At 38.8% G+C, this 11,338-nt stretch overlaps 1 protein-coding gene across 1 annotated transcript in view; it reads left to right on the plus strand.

Annotated features, from left to right (window-relative positions):
- Positions 1-11,338, plus strand: part of LOC107285059 (serine/threonine-protein kinase TNNI3K) — a 184,219-nt gene that overhangs the window by 170,158 nt on the left and 2,723 nt on the right. The window contains exon 24 of the mRNA XM_029283589.1: positions 98-109. Within this exon, the coding sequence (XP_029139422.1) occupies positions 98-109 (12 nt within the window). The remainder of the gene's footprint in view (positions 1-97; positions 110-11,338) is intronic.

An 11,338-nucleotide genomic window follows, 5' to 3' on the forward strand; every position in this document is an offset into this window, starting at 1 on the left:
TCCTGAGGAAGCTTGCCAAGAATCGGGTTGCAAGCTTGCCTCTTTCTCTGCGTGTGACTTCAGAAGTCCTTTTCTTCCTGCTGTGCTGCCTCATCAGTACAGGTAGTCCTCAACTTACGACCACAGTTGAGCCCAAAATTCTGTTGCAAAGTGAGACAGTTGTTAAGTGAATTTTGCCTCATTTTACAACCTTTCTTGAGTCAGTTGTTAAGTGAATCAGTGCAGCTGTTAAGTTAACAACACGGTTGTTAAGTGAATCTGGCTTGCCCGTTGGATTTGCTTGTCAGAAGGTCGCAAAAGGTGATCACATGCCCCCGGGACACTGCAACCATCATAAATACATGCCGGTTGCCAAGTGTCCAAATCTTGATCATGTGACCAGGGGGGGTGCTGCAACAGTTGTAAGTGTGAAAAATGCTCATCGCTTTTTTCAGTGCTGTTGTAACTTCGAACAGTTTCTAAATGAGCTGTTGTAAATCAACGGCTGTAAACAAGTGACAATTCCAGAATAAGAGACACAGGTGAAAAAGAGATCCCAGCACCAATCTGAAAGATTTTACAACTGGCCTCTCTTTTTTGAAAGGGGCAAGATAGAAGACACAAAGATTGTCTAGTCCAGTGCAACCATCTAGATTCCTCCAATTTCCCAGCCCCACAAGAACCCATCAGCAGGGAAAGTGGCACATCTGGCAACTTCCCTGCTTGGTTTAGCATATGGATGTGTTTAGAAGAGGGGGAAGATGAGACTCCTGGCTTGTTGTCTTCAGGGGTACTCAGGAATGGTGGATTAATGTCGTTGAAGAAAGCATTATTGTAAATGCAAAGGTCTTCAAAAGAGAGCTTGTGGGTGCAGATTGGTGGAACCGGCCTCACCCAAGCAGAATGGGAGCGGAATGGGAAATTTGTTCATGTTGGGCATGATTGCTTTAAATGGCACCTTGTCAGGTTAGCACGCATAAAAGAATCTTGGAATAATATTTAGACCCAGATTGGGGGGGGGGACATGGTCCTTTGCACAGACAGTTTGTGTTCCACCCGGAAGAACTGGGCACAGTCTGCAATCATTGCTAAATGTATAACATTCTGTCTCTTAGATGACTGATTGGCTTGGCCTTTTGCTTTCATGGTTTTATGTGTGAGCAGAGGTAGATGGATGAGCTCCACTACAGAAAAATATTTGAAAAGTAAGTGAAGCTGATGACGCGTTACTTTACAGTTTAGTGGAATTCAACAAATCTAATTCTATTATCCTGTCAAGTTCCACCCAAAAAGATCTTAAGAGTATTTTTCTAATTAAAAAAATGACCCTAGCAACAGTAAAATGCATCTATAGGATTTACTGTACCTGTGTTGGTGAAAATCCATTGTTTTCTCCAGAGGAAATAATATACACAATAATTACTTAATTTTCCATAAAGTTATGTTCACTAATGCACCTTTTTAAAAAAGAGTATCAGTCGTTAGCTAATAATGAAAGGGTTTTTTTAATCTAACATTTCAATATTTATACAAAACAATTTACTGAAGGTAAACTAAATGGGAAAAAAAATGTTTTCGGAGTTACAGAACTCAACTGAGATTTTTCTGGAACATTGAAAATCCAACAACCATTTTTTATCCTGTCCATTAAGTACCCACTTTGGTCTAATAAATGTAGCTTGGCATTCATGCTTTGAGGAGTTCAAGCACAAGAAGAAATATTATGCCAGGTTTGTGAACTTACTGATATTTAAGGAAGAAAGTAAGTTGTGAGCTGTCACTTGACTTACAGGCAGGCTGTGAGTAAAAGGGGAAGGATATGCGCATAAGCACATATAAACAGAGACATGAATAATGTCAGTTCCTGTTTATAGGTTTATTTTCGTGGAATAACATATTAGGTGAAATTTTATATTATATGAAAGTACATTTTACATATTGCTAAGAATCAGAATAATCCACCAAAGATGGTTACAATATAAGCAATTTACTCACCGTCTAAGCTTTACACAGAGAAGTAAAATCTGAACTCGCCTATTGCATAATTGAATCAAAGAGTAGGAAGCGGGTGGGTGGGTTGTAGGCTGCTTACCCCAATCTGTTATCAAATTCTCAATAGATACTATCCAGATTCTTTTGAAGATACCAATCTACTGGCCTACAAGATAATTAAATTCAGATAATTAAAATGTTTATCCAAATGTTTTCTTCAATGATCCAGCTCTTCCAACTTTTTCTTTCTTCTTTCCCACCCCACAGATCAGCTGTCCTGCCTCCATTCTGTACATCTTCTTGTATGGGTCATTCCAATTTGTTTACATTCTTAATGAGCAATATTCACAACTAGATACAGAATTTAAATTATGCCTGCTATAATTTTGCCTACTGCAAAATTTATTTCCTTGTGCTTTGCAAAGGATTATTCCATTAATACAGACTAAAACTTCATTCACCTTTTTAGCAGCTGCATATTATTCCTAACTCAGGCGGTCTATGCTCCAAAATGAACCCCATTAAATTCAATAGGGTTCAATTCCAGGAAACTGTAAGTTTGCAACTTAAGCGACTCAACACCAAAAACACTGACATTTGACTTAATGGTTTGCCAAAGTTATTCAGATGAAATATGAAATGGGGCTTGTGTACTTCTCTTCCCCCAAATAGAGGATGATAGGCCTTCCATATAGGCTGCAGCTCATGATTCATGCTTTCCTCTCCATTTTGATAGCCTGTCCCTATTCCTTCTTGCCTGACCTCTTCACATGGCTGAATGGTCTCCAAGCTCATGATTCTTTGATTTGTTCTATGCTGTCATGTGTACAGACATCAATCTTTTTCATGAAACAAGCTTGTTGTACAAGAAATTTGATAAGTGTTTCCAGACTGTGGAATGATTCTGGAGGGGGAAAAAACCCCCAAGATACTTTCTTCAAATTGGATGTCTCTTCCAATTTCCAATTCTTGCAAAAGTATTAAACATTCAATAAGTGCATGATATATTGGGGGAGGGGGGTTGCATTTGCCGTGTCCTTCAAATAGCGATGCCTTAAACCAGGGGTGTCAAACTCAATTTCACTGAGGGCCACATCAGCATTGCGGTTGCCCTTGGGGGGGTGGATGGGTGTGGCCAGGGTGGTGTGGCCTGCTGGGTGGGTATGGATGGAGTGGGTGAGGCCTATTGTGTGGGCATGGCCAGCTCTACATCGTTCACTTCAAGGGTGCCTGTGGGGGCCTGGGCAGGAGTGGGACAGATCTGAGAGTCTTTGGCAGAAGGGGGTGGGACTGGGGCAAGTGCCAAGGCATGGTCCACTGGAGGAGCCTCCCTGCCTGCTGAAACCCCTCCGCCGGAGTCCATCAAGCCGGATATGTGAAATAGGCAAGGGCCATTTGCTGGCCACTTCCAGGTGATGGTGCATTTCTTCATTCCTCACAAAGGGTGATGCCTCCCCAGCATGCACCCAGGGGGTGGGGCCGACAGCAGGGGCTGGTTCCTCGTTGTTTCCAGACAGCCTTGTGGAGCTAAGACTGAATACATTTCAGCATAGATGGCCACCACAAAATTGTACATTGGCTCCTGGCCGGCCTGGGCCAGGGCCAAGGCAGCGGGGGCCGTTCCCTCACTGTTTCCAGGATGGCTTCGCGGGCCACATGAAACCACGTCACGGGCCGCATCAGGCCCCCGGGCCTTGTGTTTGACATGTCTGCCTTAAACCAAAGGGTAGGTCTGAAAGATGTTCTCCGAAATTTGCACAGGTAGACTTTAGAAAAGCAAAGCAGGCCTCTCTCACCTGGCTTCCCCAGGGGAAAACATGACAAGCTCGCTAACCCTCTTGCTCCTTCAAATCTAGGAATCACGGCCAATGCCTCCATTCTCATGAGAGTAATCTGGGAATGGTCACATCATTACGTTTCTGACTCCGAGCCCAGAAACCTTGCCAGGAAGCTACAATGTTTAGAAAGGCAGCATTTCTGGGTTTTGCAGCAACCCTCCCATTCCTTCAAGTCAACCGAGGCACTTGCCTGTAGCTTTACAAGGACAAGAGGTAGGGAAGTATGTTTCTCAGCAGATGCTTTTTTATGTCGAGCCTTAAAAATGTTGCATGAAGGTTTGTAATGAACCATGAGAAGCCAGTAACCACTGAATGACAGTAGGCTCAGAGCACCAAGTAGTAGTTTAGCAGCAGGAGACAAGTTTCCAGCAGCCCCACTTCAGGGGATGCCGCCTGCACATTGAACAAGTCAGACTCCAAATGAGGCAGCTCTTCCAAGCAGATATAAATAAAAGATGCGACGTTCCTATGGGAACCCTTTGGCATATTGGATTACCTATTCCAGAGCTAGAGTTTCTTTTCAGTTATATTTCACCTACACTTCAGGGTGTGCTTTGAGAACACCGGAGACTGAATTGTATTTTTCCAACTATACCTACACCGTGGCTTTATTATTTCCTTTTTTTATTTAATAATTTTATTAAAAATTATCATTAAAAGGGTAAAAACTTAATATAAACTAAAAAAGGATAAAAAGAAAAAAAACAGAAAATTCAGAAAAGGAAAAAAAATAGAAAGAAAAAATAGGAAACAAAGAAGACATAAGAATATAGGAAAGAAAATATATATATATGAAGAAATGACTCCTCCCCCCTTCATCACAAGTATAAATTAAATTTTAGTAACTTAAGACCCTCTCTTAAAAGAAAACAAATGATCTGTTCTTCTTATCTATAAATAAATCCTCAAAGCTAATCAGTCCTGATCAACAAAAGTCCATTAAGGGGTAACACAGATAACAAATCTATTTTAACCTTGATCAAATAAATCTTTATTTTCCCTTTACTTTTAACAATCTTGATCTTTAATCCATCCAAACAATGCCCTGGAACTTGATTTCTTTCTATTTTGTCTTTGTCTCTTCTCATAGAATTCTTCCAAGTTTTAACAAGTCTCTTTTGTAAGTCCAAAGTAGGAAAGTTAAGTCTTTTGACGTTATTTGCATATCCCAGAACTCACCTATTGCATTATTGAATCATAGAATAGGAAGGGGGTGACTGTAGACTGTTTACCCCAATCTGTTATCAAATTCTCAATAGAGAATTAAAATATCAGCTGGTTTCCTTTGTATATCCAGTGCAGCATCTTTTGTGACCTTATGGTTTCCTGTATACAGACATGGACATAGATGCAGTGATTCTCAATCTGTGGTCCACGGACCCCTGGAGGGGCTGAGATGTCATCACAGAGGGCCCCGAAGGCTTGAAGAAATGTTGTGATTTAAAATTTGAGTTAGGTTTTGGTGGTCCATGGCCACAAAAGGTATTTAAAGGGGGTCCATGGTAAAGAAAAGGTTGAGAATCACTGAATTAGAGGTTCTGGAAACCTCTAATGTCTTTTCCAAACAAAACACAAAGAGGAACAACTGAGGGAGTTGCAGTAGCTCTAGAATAGAACTGGTAATGTAATAGCAGAAGTTTTTATTATAAATAAATGTTAGGTCACTATCTACATGCAGTGGTTTCAATTCTTTATATATTACTTCACATTAACTCATATCTTGAATGTTCACATACTATTTGTGCATAGTATAGATGCAACACTAACATGTTTTTAATGTCCTACGTACATTTAGTTTTCTTCCTCTCCTAAATAATCTTGAATTTCACTGTGTCTATGACTTTGTCCACTCAATTCATCCAGAGAAATTGGATGAATAGTTTATTTGGATTTCTCCAACAGAGGAAGAAAATCTTCTGTGATCTCCCTTGTTGGCAATAAATAGTAGCATGCACGCATACATACCGTGCATACATACATACATACATACATACATACATACATACATACATACATACATACATGTCAATGGAAATTTTGTGTAGGGTATTTTGGGGGTGGGGGGTTAATGAAACAGAGAGCTACATACTGGTGGAGAGATGGCAGTACACTGAAAATCAGAACATGTATTTTTATCTTTCGGTATTTCATAACTACCTCAAAGCCTGAACATCAGCTAGAATAACTTCATCAAAATCTTTTAAAGTTCTGTTCTTCTTTGAAGTAATTTTGAGGAACTTCTTTTTCATAAAGATGTTTGGAAAAATGTTTTAGCAAAATGTATTTGGAAGAACTCATTTTGGCCATCTTGAGAATTTCGAGACTTACTGTCTCATCTGGATGTACTTTTGGAGGCTGCCAATTTGGGAAAAGCTGATCTACAGTGACCTTTCCTTTTTTTATAGGATTTATTAATTTTTAAAAATTACAATCTTTAAAGCTTGGTAAACAACTTGTTGACTGGGTTCACATATTTAACATTAACTTCTTCAATATAAATCTATTCAGTACTGTACAATCCAGTATTTCTTCCTTTCTTTCCCATATTTCTTCCCTTTTCCCCTCATTAAACAATTACAATTCTTAATATTATTGACATATACAAAATTAGGTATAAACATCTTCATCATATTTTACTAATATTATAGAAGTAACAATAACAATAAACATGCTGTTTATGGTGTGCTAATTAAAACTCTTCTTCTTTGGTTGTCAGCAGCTAATGGCCAGCTGCAGAGGTGTGGCCGGTCTTTCCCCTGCCAGTTTAAAGGGCTTTCCTTGGATTGAACGGAGAGACCACCATCTCTCCATGATCAACAAGGCACCCCTCCTTCTTCATCGCTTCTTTGGAGCGACTTTAGGTCCTTTTCAGGGCCCCCAGCAGGGCAAAATTGGGCGCGGAAGGCAGAGCTCTGCCTTCCTGTGTCCTGTCTTATCATGACGCAAAACCAGAAGACCACAGCGACTTTCTGATGGTCTTTTCTATGAGCTACCACACAAGTCTTCAGACAGTGTAGGAGGAGAAATGGCAAAGCCAGGGGGTGGACTAAAAAGAGGATTCAGTTTAGAATCTTTATGTCCAGCCCCCCTTGATCGCCACTGACCCTTATCTAATTCAGGTACTGATCATTAGTTGAGAAGATTCCTGTGCATAGGCTTTTAGCAATGAATCAGTTAAATTGAACCTTCACACGTGGACTGCTATTTCATGTCTGACAGATGTTGATGCATTGTCTTGCTTTCCAAAAGTGCAATTCTTACATGGGTTTCTTTAATTACTTTATGACATGATAGAGAGAAGAAACATGAACAATATTATATATGTAGTTTATTTCTTTGTAATTAAATGAATATCATATGAGTGTTAATATTTGTTCAGGAGAAATAATTATTTTAAAAGCCCAATCTCCAATATTCTTAGAGCAGTAACATCTGTCCTTCTTTATGTCATCCATCCACCATGATATGGAAGGTTTTTATAGCAGTTGTAATTTATAAGGCTTGTCATAGGAAAATGTGTTTGAAAGGCAACAGTCAGCATCTAGTAATATGCCTCTGTAGATTTTTTCCAGTATGATTGACAATAAAATTTGATAACTTTTGAATGAAGAAGCCTAATTCTGATTGCAAGTCTTAAAATAAATATTTTTATAAAGTTATTTCAGTTATTGAAGCTTTGATGTGAAGGGTTTCATTGGTTTTGATTAAAAAGATTGGTAACTAATTACATGGTTTTATGATCTCTCTTATTGGAAACTAAGACACCATTTTTAATAATTCTGCAGCAAAATATTTTAAAGGGGATAGAAGTAGCCTAAGTGGGGGGTCTACTTGATAAAGGAGAAATACTTGACTTCCAGAATCTGGAGATGACAAATTCTGTTCAGATGTTTACCAACTGAAACCCACCTTTGATAAATAAAGTAAAAACACCAAGGCAAAGGTTTTATTTCATATTTGTTTTTTCCCACTTCTGAAATATGAATTGGCTCTTGTTACATAAAACTCTGACAATATCAGCAGGATCCCAAATCAATACATTCCAATTTATTTATTTAGCCTAATTAAATGGAATATATCCAGAAGTCTCATTTCAAAAGAAGCCAACATCAACGTCTTAATTCTGAACTCATTCCAATCTTCTACCTCAGTGGTGGCGAACCTATGGCACGGGTGTCAGAGGCGGCACTCAGAGCCCTCTCTGTGGGCACACGCACCGTCGCCCCAGTCCTACCTAGGCCTTCAGCTGGGTTTTATAAAACCTTTTCGCTTTAGGCCTCCGCCACCGTGTACAAAAAAAAAGGTTCAATCAGTCAATTTCAACTTCTCGTGGGAAAAAAAAAGATCTTGCAAAGTTGGAATTGATTGATTTAACTTTTTAGTCCCACTCAGTCTGCTGTTACCACCGCAGCCATGCCCACCCAATGGGCCACACCCACCCAATGGGCCACACCCACCCGGCACCCAACGATGCATAAGTGGGTTTTGGGTTGCAGTTTGGGCACTCGGTCTCTAAAAGGTTCGCCATCACTGTTCTACCTTCTGTTACTGAACATGTCCTGAACAAATTATTTGCATTTCCCTCAGTAACATTCCTAATATCCCGTTTCCCCAAAAGTAAGGCCTACCCCGAAAACAAGCCCTAGCTTGATTTTTTGGGGGGTGGGCCTAATGTAAGCCCTACCCCCAAAATAAGCCCTAGTTTTGGGATGAGGCACACACCTAAAAAAACAAGCTTGCAGTCAGGCCTCTCCTCGCTAGCCCACTTCTTCTGTGGCATCTTCTGCAGCCAGGCCTGTATTTCTCAGTCACAGGCCTTTCCGGAAGACCACTGCAGCTAAGAACCGAGCTATGGATAGCTCGGTACTCGGCTGCATAGGCCTTCCAGAAAGGCCTGACTGCAAAATGCAGGCTGGAATGCAGCTGCAGAATGAAGCTGCTCCTTCAGTCAGAAGAAGTGGGCCTGCTAGGTGGGGCTGTCGATGCCAGAGTTGAGTATAAAAGACACCCCCTGAAAATAAGACCTGGTGCCTCTTTTGGGGGCAAAAAAAAAAAAAAGACCCGGTCTTATTTTCGGGGAAACACGGATATGTTAACCAATCACCTTGATGAAGTTGCATCACTCTAAGAACATATTTGCCTTCTTAAAGCTCAAATATCTGGCAGAGAGCAATTGCACTGGGATTATGACTTGTTCATAATATATTTTAGAAATGCTAAGATACAAGCTTATTTACTTGTCCGAATATGTGTGCATTGTATGTTTGATTAGCAGTTTTGGTTACCATCTTTACCTATGTGATGATGTTACCTAGTTTGGTAATGAAACGTCTGGAAAAAAAACCCAACAACAACCAAGCTTAGAGAACACCAAAATGGTTTCCAGACTACCATACAATAGATGCGTTAGTACATCTATAACTGAGTAACTAACCTGGGCCATGGATTTGAACCATTTTTCTGAAACTAAGTCTTATCTTCTCTTTTGATAAAAATTCTAAGCTGATGACTCAAATTAGGCTACCAAATAATATCTCTCCTCTAAGAAATAGTCTTCTCTGAAAGTTGTGGAAAGTGTGTTGGTAGAGTTGGAGGCAATGTCAACTCTGTCAGAGCTATTTTGAATAATATTCGTGACTCTGAGTTTTGCATTTGACCTTGACACTCATTAGATTCTGTTGCCTGGGCACACTTTCGTAACTATACATTAGTTTCAATTTAGGTAAATGTGAAGTCGGATTAGTGACATAGACAAAGTATGGCTTCTCTAATAGCAAGAAAGAATAAATGGATTGAATTAAGTAAATAAATGATCAAACCATTTCAATTCAGTAGAGACCTTGCAATGCTAATGACATGAATTCATTCTTCTACTACCCACAGAGTAGAGGTGCAGGACATTCAGTATATGGATGGGCTTCAGCTAATGAGTCATATTCCATTGTATGCATATTTGGTTTTAGCACAATAAAGATTGATATTGAAACAGTATAGCTAATCTGGACAATGGTAGTATTAAGAAGAATTACTTCTTTCAGGATCGTCTTTACTTTGAAATGATTGAATATTTATTAGCAAATATTATTAAATTGGTTTTAATATTATACTAGAGGTTCATGTGTTATTTGCATATTCAAGTATTAAAAGTGATTTAGCCTATATTTCATTCTAAAATACCGGATGGTAAACAAAAAAACATGTAAGTTCAAATATGCTCAATATAATAAATTTAAAATCCACCCGTATAACAGAAAAAAAAAAATAGATCAGGCAAAGCTAAAAACTATGTGACCTACGGAGCTCAAGATAGCATTATATTTTGGTTTCAAGAAGAAAAGAAAGAGCAGAGTCTCTTTTGCAAGGCAGCAAATAGTTTTTAATACTCTCAAGAACATTTACCAAAAGTTTTCAAATATTTCCACAGGATGCATAGAATTCTTTATAAGCAACAAGTTTAGTCTTGGCATCTCAGTCTAATTAAATATGGTATGAGAGTAAACAATTATTAATCCTTTATTTTTCAGCACTGGTATCATTATCAGAAAAGAGACATCTATATGGATGGACAGATAGATAAACAATATGTAAGAGACAAATTATATAGAGACCAATAACTGGAAATACCCAAGGCAACACAAACTGAGTTGCAAAGAAGTCTGTTTTGATGAGACTTACATGGAACTTGTTATTAAGCAGAGATGTATTATTAAGCTACCTTATATATTCATTTAAATGGAAAGCAGGCACATTTTAGCAAGAAGAAGAAGAAGAGCAATATGAATCTTATAAAAATAGCCTTATAAAGTGTAAAAGTACCTACAGATATCTATGATTCATTTGTTATTAAGTCCCTTCTGTTTCAATGGGATTTATTTCCAGAAAGGTATCTTTAGAATAAACATTTAAGCAATGTATCCAATAGTGTGAAACTAGCCATTGAAGTTACATAATTCTTACCTGCCATCAGTTTGAAATTATCGTGGTCAAAATCACCACGGATGAGGCATTGCTGGAAATAATCTTGAATTTGTTCTTTCAGCCACAAGTTCACAAAAGGTTCTTTGAAAACACTGTTATTTGAAATTACTTCAAATAATTCCTTACTTTGGGATAGCGCAGATGTGTTGTACAAATTACCTGGCTATTAATGGTCAGTTGGGCAACTTCTTTTTCATTCAGAGGGAATACTTGTTAATGATAGTTGCCCATCAACTGAGAGCAGCTGGCAAAGGCTGGCTCTATCTGAACACTTCCAAAAATAAAGGAATGTATTTACGGGGAATAATATTGGGATTCGCTTCAAAAGAGTAATGCTCTGTTTAGCAAAGAAATTAGCATGCACAAACCTGATAGTACAGATGTAAATAAAATATTTATAGTGTGCTGGATCTGTCACCTCAGATTGCTAATAACACTGAAAGTAGTCCATACTTTGAGGCAAAGCTCAAGATAAAAAACAAGCTATTCCAGAAATGTTTCTCTGTATATCCATGTCCTCCTCCTCCTCCTCCTCCTCCTCCTCCTCCATT

This window comes from Protobothrops mucrosquamatus, unplaced genomic scaffold, assembly GCF_001527695.2.
Source record: "Protobothrops mucrosquamatus isolate PMUCROS unplaced genomic scaffold, P.Mucros_1.0 scaffold142, whole genome shotgun sequence".
Classification (NCBI taxonomy): Eukaryota; Metazoa; Chordata; class Lepidosauria; order Squamata; family Viperidae; genus Protobothrops; species Protobothrops mucrosquamatus.